Source organism: Molothrus aeneus, chromosome 24 (assembly GCF_037042795.1).
Source record: "Molothrus aeneus isolate 106 chromosome 24, BPBGC_Maene_1.0, whole genome shotgun sequence".
In the NCBI taxonomy this organism is placed as follows: domain Eukaryota; kingdom Metazoa; phylum Chordata; class Aves; order Passeriformes; family Icteridae; genus Molothrus; species Molothrus aeneus.
The window spans coordinates 6384434-6401672 of NC_089669.1; the positions used below are offsets into that span (position 1 = coordinate 6384434).

The 17239-nt window shown below is 56.6% G+C and overlaps 1 protein-coding gene across 2 annotated transcripts; it reads left to right on the forward strand.

Moving 5' to 3' along the window:
* On the forward strand, positions 1–15364 carry CSRP1 (cysteine and glycine rich protein 1). 2 transcript variants are annotated; one of them, XM_066565284.1, is made up of 6 exons: positions 1–134; positions 6717–6829; positions 11634–11802; positions 12517–12643; positions 14597–14690; positions 14962–15364. In XM_066565284.1, the coding sequence occupies exons 2-6, from the start codon at positions 6718–6720 to the stop codon at positions 15036–15038; spliced, it is 579 nt and encodes a 192-aa protein (XP_066421381.1). In that variant the 5' UTR covers positions 1–134; position 6717; the 3' UTR covers positions 15039–15364. The 2 variants fall into 2 exon arrangements, with proteins under 2 accessions (XP_066421381.1, XP_066421382.1); XM_066565285.1 differs by lacking the exons at positions 1–134; positions 6717–6829 and adding an exon at positions 6858–6866.
* The last annotated feature ends 1875 nt before the right edge of the window (positions 15365–17239 follow it).

Sequence of the window (17239 nt, forward strand, 5' to 3'; positions counted from 1 at the left end):
GACAAAAGCGCCGAGCGGGGCCGGCCCCAGCGGCTCCGACACCGGCAGCGGCACCGAACCCCGACCGACCCCGGCACCGAGACCGGATTTGACACCGTCCCCGGAGCCCGACACCGTCCCCGGCCCGGCCGCAGGTGGGTGCGGGGCCGAGGCGGCCGCCGGGTCCCGCCGAGCGCGGGGGAGCCGCCTCCCCTCCCGTGCCCGGGGCTGCCTCCATCCCTGTCCATCCCTGTCCCTCCCCTGAGCATGCCCCATCCCCGCGGGCCGCAGCGGGGGGATGCGGGGCTGGGGAGGGGCACAGCCCTGGGGTGTGCCCGTGGGGTGGGCACGGAGCCCTGGGACCCCCGAGGCTGCTCCCGCTGCCGGAGCGGCCGCGCACATGGCGGGATGCGGAAGCCAAAGCTCTTGCATCAGATCGGTACCCAGTACAGCTCATTTCCAGGGAGCTGGGGCAGCTTAGCTGTGGGCTCGGGTCGGTTCGCAGAGGAGATTTGCACTGCTGTGCACCGGGCTGGGCACAAGCTCGAGCACAGCTCCAGGTGCTGCTTTTCAACCTCAGAGCCCTCAGCCCGTGGGAGGGGGTTCAGGAGCACTGGGCAAAAGCCCTGGATTCTGCCAAGTCCCTGTATCAGATCTTCTGTCTCTCCCTGCATGAGAAAGGGCCAGTGCTAAAACAGTGTGAGGGGTGAGGCTGGCTTTGGGCGCTGCTCCTCCTGGCTCTAGAGCTTGGGGAAGGGTGAGAGGAGAAGCCCTGCAAGGAGCAACTGTGCTCGTTTGATCTGTTCCTGCTGGAGCAGAGCAGCCTGAGGTCAGAGCTCCCCGGGGTCTGCAGCTTTCTCCTGAGAGGCAGCTCTGGTTTCTGCTCTCTGTGAGATGGGACAGGACCCAAGGAAGGGCTGGAGCTGTGTCAGGGGAGGGTCAGGCTGGCTATCAGGGAAAGGCTCTTCCCCCAGAGGGTGCTGGCACTGCCCAGGCTCCCCAGGGAATGGGCACAGCCCCGAGGCTGCCAGAGCTCCAGGAGAGTTTGGGCAGCGCTGTCAGGGATGCCCAGGGTGGGATTGTTGGGGGGTCTGTGCAGGGCAGGGGTTGGATGTGATCCTTGTGGATCAATTCCAGCTCAGGATGTTCAGTTATTCTGCTGGGGGTGAGGCTGGCAAGGTGCAGTTGGCCCTGGGGAGGATTCAGCCCTTGCCAAGGAGCTCAGGGCTGTGCTGCTCCAGTGGGTCATGGGCTCTGTGCCAGCCTCTGCTGTCCCCTGGAACAGGGGCTCTCCAGGCAGGATGGCAGTGCCTGAGAGCTGCCTGAGAGCATCTGAGCTCAGCCCCCTGCTCCTGGAAGGGGAGGATGCGACCAACTGGGGCATTTCAGGGCTTTGGGGAAGCTCAAGTGGGCTCAGTCCAGTGATGGATCTTGATCCCTGTGGGAGTCAGGAGCTTTTCTTAGCACCCCTGAAAATGCTGTTGCTTTTGTTCTGGATCAAGTTGAGATTTTCATGGAGAACCCTGCTTCCAAGGGGACAAAGTCTCAAGCTGTGCCAAGGGAAATATAGGTTGGATATCAGGAAAAAGTTTTTTATGAGAGAGTGATAAAGTTCTGGTGAAGTTCTGAAGAAAGTGATAAAGCCTGACTGGGGGGGTGGTGGAGTCACCATCCCTGGGTGTGTTTAAAAAAAGCCTGGATGTGGCACTCAGTGCCATGGTTTAGTTGAGGTGTTAGTGCAAGGGTTAGACTCTATGATCTTGAAGATCTCTTCCAGCCTGGTGATTCTGTGAATTCTGTGAGTTCTTTGTAAGCCAAGCCTGGGAGCTGTGTGTGCAGGCAGGGGCCCATAGCTGTGAGAGCTGTGTCTGGCCGGTGGCTCAGCTCTGTGCTGGCCTCTCTCAGGCCCCTGCTCTGCACAACCTGAGGCTGCCTTGGTGGCAGAATCATTTGATTGCTGCTGGAGTCAGGCCTGACTGCTCTTGGAGTCATAGAGTAGATGAGCCACATGTGAGCATCACTCTTGAGCTCAGAGTCTCTTGACTTCTTCCCTCCTATCCCAGCAAAGCCCTCAGAGGTGTCTGATATGATCCAGCTGCATCTCCTGGGGCAGTTCTGTGATTTCTCCCTGGTAATTCCCAGTGGTTTTCCATGTCTCTGAGCTCACCAGCCTCAGGTCCCTGTTCTCTTGCTCACCAGTTCAACATCACTGGACCACACATGACCTTCACTTATCCTTGTTTATGCTATTGGTGGCCCAGAGTCTGCTCACATTACTGCTCCTCCCAGCTCATGACACAGCAGGGGACAAGGGGACAGTTCTAGCTTGCCCCCTGTAGAGCTGTTCCCACCTGTGCCCAGGTGATGGGGAAGCTGCTCTGTGACAGCTCCTGGTTGCCTGGGGCAGAGTCCCCCATGGGTCTGACTGCAGGTCGCGATGCTGAGCTCCTGGTGCCACATCCCCAGAGCAGGGGATGTTCCCTGGTCTGTCCCTGGGAGCTGCTTCCTCTCTGCTCTGCTCACATCTCATCTGTCTGGGTCCCTCTTGCTTCAAATTTCTGCCCATTTTATGGCCATGCCAGCTGCTCTCTAAACTGGCAGGCACTACTGAGACCCCTGGGCTTGGGGCTCCTGCTGTGGCTTCCTCCCTTTGACTTCCCTTTGCCAGGGCATGGATTAATTCTGCCTGGACTGCTGTGAACATGCTTAGGAGTGAATTTTGTGCAGCACTGATGGTGCTCTTCTGTCATTCACTTGTTTTAATGCTCTCATTTGAGAAAAAAAGAACTTTTTATATGGGTCGGTACAAGTGATCTCCAAACACAAAGTGATTGCTCTGCAATTAATTACTGTAGGATTTTAGTAGGGCACAGACACAGGAAGATTGTCCAGCTATTGCAGAAGGTGGGATGGTTGAGCTGACATCCTGGTGGCTGCAGGGATGCTCCTCAGAGTGACAGGTAGGACCTGCCCTGCCCTGAGTGCTCCCATGGAGCTGCGTCCACACAGCCACAGGCTGTGCTCAGCTCCAGCAGCTCCCACCCAGCTGCTCTCAGGATGGCAGGGTGGAGGTGTCAGCTCTGGGGGCAGTGACAGGAGCACAGGGACCTTTCAACCCACTCAAAAAAGAGGATGACTGTGTTTCTGCTGCCTGATGGCTGCATCAGCTCACTGCTTCCTCTTACAGCCAGTGATGACATCCCAGAGCACCAGTGCATACTGGATCCATACTGGTTTATTCCTGGTTGTTCAGTGTAGCTTACACTGCCTCCCAGGCTGGTGCAGCACGTGAGTCTGAGCCTGGATTTCAGAGAGCCACAGCCAGGTTTGGGTTGGAAGGACCTGGAAGGTTACCCAGTGCCACCCCAGCCATAGGCAGGGGCACCTTCCACTGTCTCAGTTGCTCCAGGCTCCATCCAAGCTGGTCTTTGCCAGAGAGCTGGACTGCTGCAACATCATACTCTGGAACTGGGGTCAGCCTTGGCTGGTTCTGCACAAGCCTCCCCCTGTCTGTGCTCCCCACGGTGCAGCTGCTGCTAAAGGATGGGATCTTGGTTTGGGAGCCTCTTCCCTTATCTGTGGTGGATAATGGAGTGGCTCCAGGGCCAAGCCCTGCTTGGCACTGAGAGTGGTGTTTATAGGGCTCTGGGTATGTTTACTGGGAGTTGGGAGCTGCAGGAGGAAGGAGAATAATCTTGTTTTTTTTGGCAGCCCCTTGCCTGTACTTAGTGAGGTCATTGGCTCTAGGATTGTCACCTCCTGTTCCTTATTTTGCATGGGGCCCAGAATGACTTGGAGAAGTGTAACTGTGGTCACCGAGTGTTGCAATTGGGCAAAATATGCAAAGTATTCTGAAAATAATGCTGAAGGGATTGTAAACACTCTGACATATCTTAAAGTGGCCATTACTTAGGGAATTGGGAGGGTGGATTTGGCTGGTCCAGGCACCCAGAGCAGGGTTTTCCTATTCCTTTTTTTGCTGCTGCTGAAAGCCTGTAGCACAAATTTGGGCTGTGTGTGGCCTGCTGGGCTCACAGCATGTGGGGGTGGTTTGTTGTGGACTAACGGGGAATTCTCAGCAACTTAAATCTTATCTCAGGTTTTCTCTGTGTCTTGCTGCGAGCCCTCACAGGGATCCCTAGGACAAACTAATGTCCATGGTCTCTCCCCTCAGAAAATCCATCCTGGTGTGTGCCAGGAGGTTTTGCTGGGATGTGGCTTTGCTGGGGCTGTGTTTGTGCTTCATGGTGAGAGTCAGCTGCTCAAATCACATTTAATCACATCATTTAAACTGAGTGGAGGCACCTGCAGCCTTCCCATGGTGGATTGAGGAAAATCAGCAGCAGCAAAAGGGCTGGGACTCCTCTTGTGGCAAATGTCAGGTGAGCTTCACTCACAATCAGGTTTTCTCCTCCTTTAGGCTTCCAGGCAGCTCAGGGGAAGGTGTCCCCATTGCTGATCGCTTGGTTTGAGCTGGATAGCCTTGATCTTCAGGACAAACCAAGTTCAGAGAATGTGAATACCACATCTTCCTTCACTGCTGCTGCTCTGAGGGGAACAAAACGTGCTGTGGAGGCAAAGGGGAGCAGCTGGTCCCAAACCTTGGGGTGCACTGGTGGATGCCCTGGCTCTGGGCTGGCAAGAGGCTGCCCCAAAAGCAGGGCTGGGAATCCCAGAGATGGGGTCTGCCGGCTCTGGTGGCTGGAAAGGGATGGGGGCCTGGAAGAATTGCAGTCTGTCATTCCTGACGTGGGATCTGACACGGGGCTGGTGGGCTCCCAGCCCATGCAGGGCTCAGGGGGTGCTGCTGGATGTTTCTGCCCTCCAAGGAAACTCCTGAACCAGGTCAGGCTGTCCTGGTGGAGGGGAAAAGGCAGGCTCTGGAGAGAGCAGCCTGTGTCCTTTTAAGGCAATCAAAGGCTGGGACTGGAGCAATCGGTGGCTGGAAGGGAGGGGTTTGGCACAGCGGGAAGCCCGGCCTGTGGAAAAGAGACTTCCCAGCTGTGATCGCAGCCCAGACACGGCTCCCAGCATCCCGGGAGCCAGCACAGCCTCCCCAGCCCTGCTCCTCCCCTTCTCTGTCCGTCTGTCCTGCACTGAGACCCTCTGGGCACCTGGGAGCTGTGGCCAGGATAAAGTGGGGTCAGTTCTGACCCCTGCCCTGGTAACCAGGCTGGGATCAGTTTCCCTTTTCCTGACAAAATGCTCTCACACAGGGAAGATCTTGACTCCCCCCTGGCCTGGGATGTGCAGGGATCCTGCTGTGCCTGTGTCCCCTTCATGCTCCCCATCTCTGGTGTTTGCACAGCCCCAGTCCTGCTGGGTTTAGTACCCACCTCCCCAGCTGGGACAGCCACTGGGACTGGGGGGCTGCAGCTGCCCGAGGTGACCCAGGATCTGCTGCAAGGGGGGGCTCCAAGGCTCCTGGTGTGCCCTGGCAGACCCAGGTCCCTTCCTCATCTCCACACAGCTGAGCTGAGGGAGGGGACAAGATCCTACACACATGGTGGGCTGGCAAATCTTGTACTCTGAAAATGGGGTTTGGTTTTGGAGACCCCTGCCCTGCTTTAGCTGTTCAGGGGTCAGGAAGCACATGGTGACTTCTGCTGCCTGTCCCCAGAGGGGAGCAGGATGGGGAATTCCAGAGGTGTTGATGGAAAGAGGCCCCTGGAGACCTCTCAAGCTGTAGCTTGTGCCTGTGCCTGTTGACCTTGCTTGCATCATTGGGCCCCTCCAAAAAGTGTTTTATTGTCTTTGTAGCAACCCCTGCTGTTTGATCCTCCTTAGCTTCCTCTTGGCCACACTCAATTAGCCTGGCTCCCTCAGGATCTCCTTGGTTGTGTGAATGTCTCAAGGTTTGTGGTCTTCACAAGTGTCAGGGCTCCTCTGGGCTGGAGCTCTGCTGCACATGTAAGCAGCTTACAGTATTTTGGGGTTATCTGCAAATCCAGGGGCCTCTTGATGGTGTCTCATCAGATACAGTTTAGGAATGAGAAGAGAAATAGAAGCATTATAGCCTGCTGAGGAGCTGGATGGTGCCTTAGGCTGATGCTCAGGTTTTTGCCCTGCTCTGTCTTCTTGCTTTCACATTTTCCAGGCTGTGACTCTGCCTGCAGTCCTGGGGGAGACTGACGGTGCAGGGAGTGCCTGGGAGGGAGGGTTTGGTCAGGCAGGAGCTGATGGTGCTGTGGGACCTGTGCCAGAGCCTTGGTGGTGTCAGGGGCAGCTCCTGCCCTCGGGCAGCCCTGACTGTGCCCTGCCCTGCAGTGCCTGAGCTTGGTCAGGGAGGAGGAGCTGGGACTGTGTCCAGGGCTGTGGCAGCAGCAGCAGCAGCTCTGTCACTGCAGCACCAAGGCTCAGTCACCCTGACCATGGCAGGGCTGGCAGGAGGGCTGTGACCCGAGGAGGTGCCTGGGTGGCTCTGTGGGTGCTCTCTCCCAGCTTTGTGCTGCTTCCTCCCTTTTCCTGGCACTGCCAGGAGCTGTGAGGTCCCATGGCACCAAGGCAGGGATTTCTGCTGCTCCTGGCAGACAGGACCAGTGGTCCCTGGGAGGCACTGCTGGGTCCCTGAGTTCCAGTGCTCATTGCCAGCCCTGCAGTCTGTGCCCCTGCAGACACTGTGGGTGCTCTCTGCACCTGTGGTGTGGGAAGGTGCTGGAGCTCCAGGCCTGCTCTGGCTGCCCCATCCCAGCCCCACAGAGCCCTGCCCCTGCTCCTGACTCTGCTTTCCCCTGCAGGATGCCAAACTGGGGAGGAGGGAAGAAGTGTGGGGTGTGCCAGAAGGCCGTGTACTTCGCTGAGGAGGTGCAGTGTGAAGGCAACAGCTTCCACAAGTCCTGCTTCTTGTGCAGTGAGTACCCCCCCTTCCCTTCCCTGCTTCTTGTGCAGTGAGTACCCCCCCTTCCCTGACCCCTCTCTGCTTCCTGGGCAGGGCTCCTCAGGATCTCTCCAAACCCCAGCATGGCAGGAGCACAGATCATCCCAGGACATGTGGGCTGCCCAAGCTGCCAGGGCTGAGCTCAGCCAGCACCCACACAAAGACTTTGCCCATCCCTCCTGCAGGGAAAGGCCAGGCTGGGTCCTCTGCTCTGTGTCCAGATGTTGAGGATTGGAGCAGGAGCCAGGGCCTCTCCCAGCACTGGTGGCAGGAGGTGGCACATCCCATGCAGTGCTGCAGGAGGGGCTGGCTTTGGCCTTCTCAGTGCCTGTGCCACACTAAAAGGTGGCTGAACCTGGGGAGCTGGCATGGAATCTCCTCATGTCTGAGGGGATGATGGGAAGGAGATCCTGTCCTGGCCCTTGTGCTGATAGAAAGCTTCCTGAGAAGTGCTGAAGCATCACCCCCAGCCTGTCTGCAGATCCCCTGTTACTGAGGGTGTCTCTGGGGTGTGTTTGGACCCAAGTGTCACCTCTGGGTGGGGGCAGCAGAGCAGGACCTGGCTGCAGGTGATGCAGTGCTGAGCTCCCTTCCTCTGCCTCCTCTGCAGGATCCTACAACTCCTGCCTGGGCACAATCCCCAGACACCCTTCCCTGCCTTTGGGGATCCCAGAGCTGGTGGTGTTGCAGTGCTGAGAGCAGCTCCTTAAACCTGGGGAATCCAGAGGGGCCACAAGAGGTTTGATTCAGAAGATGACCAGTGTCCTCAGCCTGTGTGGCACCAGATTACTGTCCTCTGTCACATATCAGAACCAGTGATTCTCCTGTGCCTACAGGAGATGGGGCATGGAGCAGCCTGGTCTGGTGGAAGGTGTCCCTGCTCATGGCAGGGGTAGGACAAGATGAGTTTTAAGGTCCCTTCCCACCCAAACCTCTCTGGAATTCTGTGGACAGGAGCACACATATTGTCTGTGTCTGCTGATGGCTCCTTGAGACATTGCATCTGTCACAGAGCAGTAGAAGAGCATCCAGGCTGGCCTTGCAGCAGGGCCCCACTGAAGTTTAATGTTTCCTCAGCTGGTCCCAGTGCCCTGGTCCCAGTCTCACATCCCATCACAGCAGGGAGCACAGCTGGGATCTTTTCCATAGGGGCAGCCAGCAGAGGTGGGATCTGGAAACAAGGCACACTCTGGAACTGATCTCTTCCAGCAGGGAAGCTCCAGTGCCCTCATGGGATGATCCCTGTGATGCCCCTCTGCCCACCCAGCCTGGCTGCAGGACTTCTTGTCCAGCCTGCCTGGGCACAGCTGGCACAGCTGGCTGCAGCTGGCACAGGGCACAGGGAGCTGCTGCTGTGTCTGTGCTCCCTGCAGGGTGAGCAGCATGGCCAGGAGCTCCCATCTGGGGCAGTTTCCAGGCTGCAAACCTGCTTTGGCTGGAAGGGCTCAGAGGGAGTTGCTGAGGTGTTTCCTGGGCAGGACCAGGGTGACAGGCTGGGTTTGTATGGCAGCTGCTCTGCAGAAGGAAATCCTGTTTGTGCTTTGGCCTCAGATAAGGAGGGTGGGAATGTTGCCCTCACCCCTTGTGCACACAGCTGGTTTGCCAGGGGAAGCTGCTGCCATGGGATGCTGGGCAGGCCTCCAGAGCCATGGAATGAGGCTAAAGGCATTTCTTCCAGGAGGGAATACACAGCCAGAGTGGGGAAGAAGGTCCCCCGTGTGTGATCATGGATGCAAGAGCCCAGGGAGTGGTCCTGGGCTCAGGGCTGCTGTCCCTGTGCTTTGCAGGCATTTGTTTTGCCACTCCACATGTACCCAGCAGCTCTGCCTGTCCTGGTTGTGGCTTCCCTGTCAGGCTGTGGCTCGTGCCAGTCCACCCTGCTGCCCACTGTTCCCAGTCTGTTCCCAGTCTGTGGATGGTGCTCCTGAGCTCCTGCATTCCCAGCCTGTTCCCCAGTGCTGCATTTGGGCCCCATCAAGGAACTTAAAACCATTATCTTTAGGGGAGAATAAGAAATACTTCAACCAGATCTGCCAAAAACATCATCTAAAAGGAGCCAAGCCTACCACAGTGCATTAGAGCTCGGGGAGCAACTTGGTGATTGACTCCTGGCCGTGATCCAGCTGCCTGGGTAGTGCAGCAGAAGTGAGCTGGAATGAGCCCCATGGCCTTGGAAAGCAGAGGCAGCTCTTGTCTGATTGTTTTGGGAGCAGCTCAGCTGCTCTTAGAAAAACAAAGGGTCCTTAACTCCTGAGTGCAGTGCCCTGGAATTTCTGCAATGCACAAACCCGGGGGCTGGGTAAGAAATTTTTCTGTTGCCTCTCAAAGCTCTGTGAGTACAGATGAGGGACTGTGAAAGGTTGGGCTGGAGGTCCAAATCCATCCAGATCCTACCAAGACCATTCACTGCTGCCCCCGGACAAAGCTCACACAAAACCCTTTGAAATGCCAGTGAAAGTGCCCAGATTCCTTCCTGATGGTCTGGCTGAGCAGTGTCACTCCAGGGCAATGCAGAGAGCCCAGGAGCAGCTTTGGAGCCAGTTACCTGCTCTGGTCTCTCCATCCCAGCTCCTGCTGTGGTCAGGGCATGTAGCCAGGAGAGGACTCTGCCAGAGCCTCCTTAGATGGCAGGAGATGCTTCCCTTTCCTCCTCCTTGGCCCAGCAGAGGCACACAGGGTTCTCCTGGCTGTTTTTAGTCATGGAAGGGCTGCCTTCTGCCCCTGCTCAGTTTGTGCTGCTCCAAGGGGAGAACTCTGCTCTGTTTGCATTCCTGTGATATTGGGAAAGGCCAAGGAGCTGCTCTGCTGGCCCAGAAGCTGCTGGAAGCCTCGACATTTAAGGCGTGGAAAGCAGGCTGGGGGAGCTGTGGCAGCTGCAGCTGGATCTGTGTGGGGCTGGCTGCCAGCACTGCAGACTCTGCCCCAGGAGTGCCATCCTGCACAGGGACACGGGGCAGCACCTGCAGTTTGGGTGCTGGGGGCCTCCTCTGCCTGGCAGAGTGAAATAAATAGGGCAGGAGATCTTTCTCCTTTCTAATGCCTTTGTTAAAAATCAGCTCGGGTGGGATGAACCGACAGGCTCCCAGGAGTGGCACGGAGGAGGAGGAGGAAAACTGCAGCTTTGTCCACTGGTCTGTGGGCAGAGCTGGGGCTTCTGTGCTCACGAGAGCATCAAGAGATTCCCAGTTCTTTGGTTTGATGTTTGAGCTCCTCTGTCCAGCCGACATCTTTAGGTCAGGGTGAGGGGTAAAAAGGGTCTTAGTGAACTGGATTCTGTTCCTCATGTCTAGACATCACTTCAATCCCTCAATTCCGTATTGGCTTGTTGTTTTTAGGGGTTTTTGCTAGGTTTGGTGAGGGGTTTCTTCATTTGCATGCCAACCCCAATGTCATTTGCATGCCAACTCGATGTCCCCTCCTCTTCACCATCCGGATGCCATCCTCCAGGAAGCAGCAGGGTGCCACTCGACAGAAGGGGGAATTCTTAACCATCAACAACAGGCAGTTAACGAAAAAGGTGATTACAACAACAAACAGTTAGAACTCCACCCTGTCAGCAACTGGCCCAGCCTGTTAACTCTGCAACTTCTTAAAAAAATGGGCAGCTATTCTACTCATAACACAGAGGGTTTCAGGAAGGGCTGGGAAGGAACGTGGCAGCTGTGAGCAGAGCTGGGACAGGAGCTGGTACTTCCAGGACCTTAACGGGGCTTATGAAAGAGAGGCAGAGTGATTTTAAACACAGGCAGATAATGACTGGGTACTGGGGATGTTTTCAAACTGAAAGAGGAGCAATCTATATTAGATATAAGGGAGAAAGTTAGATTAGCTATAAGGAAGTGATTCTTTACTCAGAGGGTGGTGGAACATTGCATTCCAGAGAAGTTGTGGCTGCTCCATCCTTGGAAGTGTTCAAGACCAGGTTGGACAGGGCTTGCAGCAACCTGGGATAGTGGAAAGTATCCATGGCAGAGAGTTGGAATCGGATAATCCAAACTGAAGGTCCCTTCCAACCCAAACCAGTCTGTCATTCTGTGGAAACCTAAAAATCAAGAGGAGCCCTGAGCCCAGCACCAGGCTCAAGCTCTGGGTGGGCTCAGCAGGGCCCCTGAGCCTGGCTGCCATCTCCTCCTGTCCCATCTTGCATCCCCCATTGACCCCCAGGGCTCAAACACCTGCCTGAGTTGGTGTTCCTCACGTGAGACCCCCATGCCCACCCCCAGACCCAGGGCTGAGGTGTCATGGGAGCCTTTGAGCTCTGGACAGGTGAGTGTGCCCAATGTGCAGTGCCTCGGGTGTGGTGATGGCCACAGGGCTGCTCTTGGATGGCTCTTGGTCCATCCAAACACCAGCAAAACCACATTTGCTCACATGTCTTTGCCCCGAGTGCTTCCTGCTGTGGATTTGCAGTGGACAAGGCTTGGGGCCAGGGCATCCATCCCCAGGCCTGAGAATCCTGCAGTGATTCCTAGGGAAAATTCACCCCCATGGTTTAAGTGCAGCTGCAGGAGAGCAGCACCCAGAGGGTTAAGGGAGCTTTTCTTCCCTTGGTATCACCCTGTTGGCTTTGATGGTTGCTTCCTTTTAAAGCCAGACACTGCTCTTGTTGTGATCCTTATCTGCCTGGTTTGCATGTGCTCCCTGCAGCTGGATCCTGTCGAGGCTTTCCCTGCTCCTTGAAAGCTCAGCTCTGCTGTCCATGTGAGGGCTTGTTTTCCCCAGCTCATTATGAGCTCTGCGAGAGCAGGCTAATGCCACACCCTCCCCTCTGTTCTAGTGGTCTGTAAGAAGAATTTGGACAGCACCACCGTGGCCGTGCACGGTGAGGAGATCTACTGCAAGTCCTGCTACGGGAAGAAGTACGGCCCCAAGGGCTACGGCTACGGGCAGGGAGCAGGGACCCTGAGCACGGACAAGGGAGAGTCCCTGGGAATCAAATATGAAGAGTGAGTTGGAGCCTTGTTTTCTGTGACCATGTTCACTGGGGTCCCAGGATGAGGGAAGAGACAAGGATCTGACTCCATGTTTCAGAAGGCTTGATTTATTATTTTATGATATATATTATATTAAAACTATACTAAAAGAATAGAAGAAAGGATTTCATCAGAAGGCTGGCTAAGAATAGAAAAGGAATGAACAACAAAGGCTTGTGACTGACCAAGACAGTCTGGACAGCTAGACCGTGATTGGCCATTAATTAGAAACAACCAACATGGGCCAATCACAGCTCCACCTGTTGCATTCCACAGCAGCAGATAACCATTGTTTACATTTTGTTCCTGAGGCCTCTCAGCTTCTCAGGAGAAAAAATCCTAAGGAAAGGATTTTTCAGAAAATATCATGCCTCCAGTTTTCGACACTGGGGCTAAGGGCACCTTCTCCCCACACCTGTCCTTTGGTGCTTGGCTGTGGTGCAGCCTGTGCTGAGCTCCCAACAGTGTCCATGGGCTGCCTGGCCCCTCTGCCCCTCCAGGGAGTACCACTGAACCCCATTTGGTGGGATGGGATGGGACATGTCCCCATTGCCTGAGCACACTGCCCACCTCTCTCAGCACACAGCCCCCAGGCTGAACTTTCCATGGGGAATGTTCCCTTATAAACTGGGCTGGGATTTGGGATCCACCTTGCACCCCTGATCGTGAGCTCCCTGCCACCCACAGGGGCCAGCCCCACCGACCCCTGAACCCCAACGCAGCCAGGATGGCCCAGAAGGTGGGAGGAGCTGATGGGTGCCCCCGCTGTGGCCAGGCCGTGTATGCGGCCGAGAAGGTCATCGGAGCTGGGAAGGTAAAAGGGATGGGGGGCACAGGGGTGGGGGGCATGGGGATGGGGAGAGACAGGGATGGGGGGCACAGGGATGGGGGGCACAGGGATGGGGGGCACAGGGCGCAGGGATGGGGGCACAGGGATGGGGAGCACAGGGATGGGGGGCACAGGGATGGGGAGCACAGGGATGGGGGGCACAGGGCGCAGGGATGGGGGCACAGGGAGGGGGGGCACAGGGTGCTGCAAGGCTGGGACGCCTTCAGAGAGGGTCTGGACCTGCCCTCGGCCAGGGCTGGGCTTGGCTCCAATGCCACGTTCACCTGGAAGCCTGGCAGCAAAAGGAGATCTTGGCATGTCTGGAAGCCAGGCTGTCCAGGCTGCAGTGCTCTCACAGATTTGTAGATGGGGGAGATATACATTTTTTATTAAATATTTCTGGCCCTGCTCAGTGTCAAGGGACACTGGCCTTGTCACTGCTCACCCTCCCATCCTGCTGTGGATGTGCTGGGAGGGTGAGCAGTGACAAGACCAATGTCCCTGGTTGCTGAAAGGTGCCTCTTTCTCCCCTCTGTGCCACAGTCAGGATGCTGTGGCCAGGATTTGGGGCAGGCAGTGAATCCCAGTGGTCAGCACTGCCCACAGGTCAGGCAGGGTGCTGGAGCTGGGGGCATGGGTTTGGTGAATGGTCCTGGGGCTGTTCTGGTGGTGGCTGGGTCAGCTCAGGTTTGCTGTGAAGGTCACTGTCACAGCCCTGGCACTGTCAAAGATGCCAAAGTCATCCCTTCACCAGGGTTCTTTGTACCCTGAGCTGTGACCTGGTCCCAGCCCAGCTCCTCTGCAAGGCCTGGGGACCCCTTCTGCCCTGCCAGCCCTGGGACTCCAGATGAGGTCCCTGCCTGGAGCTGCCCTCCCCACGAGTTCAGGCACATGCAGAGCTTGTCAGGGACACCAGGCCAAGCTGCCAGGCTTTGTGCCATGGGGACAGGGTGGCCATGCTGGGACAGCCTCACTAGGGATGAAGTTTCACTCCCTGACCTGGCTGGGCTCTGTCCTCCTGGGGCTTTGTGCTTGTCCTGTGTCCCCAGAACAAGGAGGGGGTCAACAGAAAGAAAGGGCCCCTCAGCATCATCACCCCCCAGCTTGCTTGTGATGAACACGTTGAGGGTCAGCCCAGGGTCAGAAGCTGAATTTACCCTTAAAACCATGATCTGGGCTTCCTGGTCAGCTTCTGGCCCCAATGTTTACTGAGAACCAAAGTTGGTGAAGCAATTACATTAAAGCAGACCCACAGAGGATTCCAGAGCATGTATTTCATGTGCTAATGTTTGCTGGATGACTGCATCCAATACCTCCTCCTCCAGCCCATGAATTTCACATTTTCTTCCAAAAAAGGTTTCATGTTTTCCCTAGTGTTTGTTTAAATTCCTCGGTGAGCAGCTCTGGCTACTTAAGGTCTGCCTGAAGGCTGTGAGCTCATTTATCTCCAGGGGACTGCTGGAACCATGGGGGGTTATTTTTAAACACTGTCTGGTTTTGGCATTTTTCCTCTCTGTTTTCTGCCTTCCTTGGAGCTGTGGTTGTGTGGGGCACTTGTCCCATCCCTGCTGCCACCCCAGTCGTGGGTTTCAGCTGGACAATGGGGGGATGTGTCTCACTGGTTTAGAGAGGGCAGTCCCCAAAGAGGGGGGGATTGCTCCTTACAAATTATTGTAGAAAATACTGCACAAATGACTTCTTAGAGTGTCAGCAAAAGGTCTCCAAAACCAGATCAGCACAGGAGCAGTGCCTACACCTGATGTTTCCTCTCTGTATTTTCCCTGTGGGGCTGGGAGTGCTTTCCAGGGAAAAGCTTTTATCCTGTTCAGAGCTTTTGCCAGCCCCTTTGGATCAGAAGCAGGGCAGGGGGCCTGGTTGGTACCAGAGCCTGGCTGCCCTGTCCCTGGGCTCTGACTGGGCTCTGCTCCTGTCCCACAGTCCTGGCACAAGTCCTGCTTCCGCTGTGCCAAGTGTGGCAAAAGCTTGGAGTCCACCACCCTGGCAGACAAAGACGGGGAGATCTACTGCAAAGGTGAGCCCCACCTTCCCTGCTGCCTTGTCCTGGGCTCTGAGGGGTGGGGGTGAAAGGACCCAGGGGGGTTGGAGGCTGGGGAAGGGGTGGCCCAGCAGCTGCTTTCAGGGCAGACTGTGCCAGCCACAGAGCTGGAGAATTTCCTGCTGAGCCAGGGCCTCTGTTTGCCCAACAAATCTGGCAAACCTTGTCCTGGCCAGGCAGGATGTGGCCCTTGGAGGGGCCCGCTCCTGTGCCAGCCTCACCCGTGTCTCCCTTCCATCCTCTGCAGGTTGTTACGCCAAGAACTTCGGTCCCAAGGGCTTTGGCTTCGGGCAGGGCGCCGGGGCACTGATCCACTCCCAGTGAGCCCCAGGGCTGAGCCCTGCCCTCACCCAGGGCTGTCCTGTGCTGCCCGCCCGCCCCACGCCGCAGTGAGTGCCCCACTGTCACCCACTGTCACCCACTGTCACCCCCAGCCACCGCTGCTTCGCAGCACCAGCCCCTCCTGCCCTGCCCCGGCGCTCCCCAGAGCCGGGGGTCCCAGCCTTGTCCCCGAGGGGTCCTGCTGGGCAGGGGGCACAGGGGGGCACTCCCTGGCTCTGCAGAGAGGCCCCGGTGCCCGAGTCCCGCCCGTCCCGCTGGCCCGTGCGCAGCCGTGACACCGAGCAAGCAATAAAACATCAGCGACATCAGAGCCTGGCCCTGCCTCTGACTCCGCTGGGGCTGAGGGCCCAGGGCTGGGGAGGCGTTTGCAGCCCTGGCTTGGAATTAAAGCCCAATGGCAGGAATGTGTCGGTGCAGTCTGACACGGCCCAGCTGAGCTCTGCAGCTCTCTGGGATGGGCTCCCCCTCTGCTCCCACCAAGAATCAGCATGGAATGGTTTGGATGGGAGGAGACCTTAAAGCTCATCTTGTTCCACCTTCCACTAGCCCAGGCTGCTCCAAGCTCTGTCGTTGAAGACTTCCAGGAATGGGGATAACTATTCCAAAAGCAGAGGTTGATGCTGGGAGGCCAGGGACAGCCCTCCTGGGTGTGTTGGTAGCACCACACGTGTGCTCAGGCTCTCAAAACCCCTATCAGTACTTTTAGGTGGCACCTCTCCAAGCAGGCATGCCCAGCGGTGCCAAGTAATTAACAGCTTTTCACCTACTCCCTGCTTTTTTACAGCTTGTGGATCATTAAGCCTCCAGTTTGGCAGCTGCCCAGGTTTAATTGGTTTCCATCTAAACTCTGCACTCCCTTTCTGTGATTCTCCTGTTGGACTGGTGGGACAGACTCGGATCAGCCTCGCTGCAGCTTAGGGACTCCACAGGCAATTGAGTTCTGGGGTTTTTAAAGTTATAAACATTGTGGTTGAGCAAATGAGATGGGGAGTGCTCTAAGAAGCACAACAGAGGCAGAAATCCTTTTTTGGGGCAGGACTGGGGCTCCTTTATCAATCTCACTGCTTTCTCCTGTTCATCACACCCTCAGCTTTACATGGTGTTTATGAAATGGAGATGGGGAGTTGAGTCTTCACCATCTCCAAAACCTTCCCCCCTCTAGATTCCAGCAAGACCCACTGCTCTGGGCTGTGTGGTGGCTGGGATGAGGGGTCTGGTGTGGGGGGCACACAGCCCAGGCTCGGGTAGGGCTGGGAGCTGCAGCACAGAGGGCTCAGGTACCAGCCTGGTGTGGAGACCCAAACCTGCCTCCCTCGCTTGGCAGAGGCCCTGCTGCTCCCACGTGGAGGTGAGGGGGGCTTGTTTTGGAAGCTCCTGCAGAGATGGGGGGTCAGGAAGCTGCTGCAGAGGTGTGAGGTGGGGCTGCTGCCGGGATGGAGGGCTCAGGAAGCCACTGCCTTCTCTGTGAGCGTGCAGGGGATGCTGGGCTGCTGCTGTGCATCTCAGCTGGATGTGCCCCAGATGGGATTGTGCCCAGGCAGTGCTGGTTGGTCAGTAAAGCTACAATGAGTATTTTGTCCCTTCCTCATGCAGCTGTAGAGGTTCTGTCAGAGAGAGGGGAGGAGAGGGAGCCCCTCTGCTCCAGAGCCAGGCTGGGAGAGCTGGGGATGTCACCTGGAGAAATCTCCAGGGAGAGTTCAAAGCCCCTTCCAATGCCTAAAGGGGCTCCAGGAGAGCTGGAGAGGGACTGGGGACAAGGGGCTGGAAGGGACAGGACAAGGGGGAATGGCTTCCCACTGCCAGAGGGCAGGGTTAGATGGGATATTGGGAAGGAATTCTTGGCTGCGAGGGTGGGGAGGCCCTGGCACAGGGTGCCCAGAGCAGCTGTGGCTGTCCCTGGATCCCTGGAAGTGCCCAAGGCCAGGCTGGACAGGGCTTGGGGCAGCCTGGGCTAGTGGAAGGTGTCCCTGCCATGGCAGGGGGTGGATGGTTCTTATCCTTTAAACCCAAACCAGCTGGTGGTTCTATGGGATGGTGACATTTCACATGTGATGGACCTCAGAGAGGCCAATTCTACTGGAGGCCTGGTTAAAGCCAAGAGAAGATGCTGGATTTGGTTTTGGAGGGCCATGGAAAGATGTAGAAGGGACCAGCAGAAGCCTTAACTGCAACCTCCTGCTTAA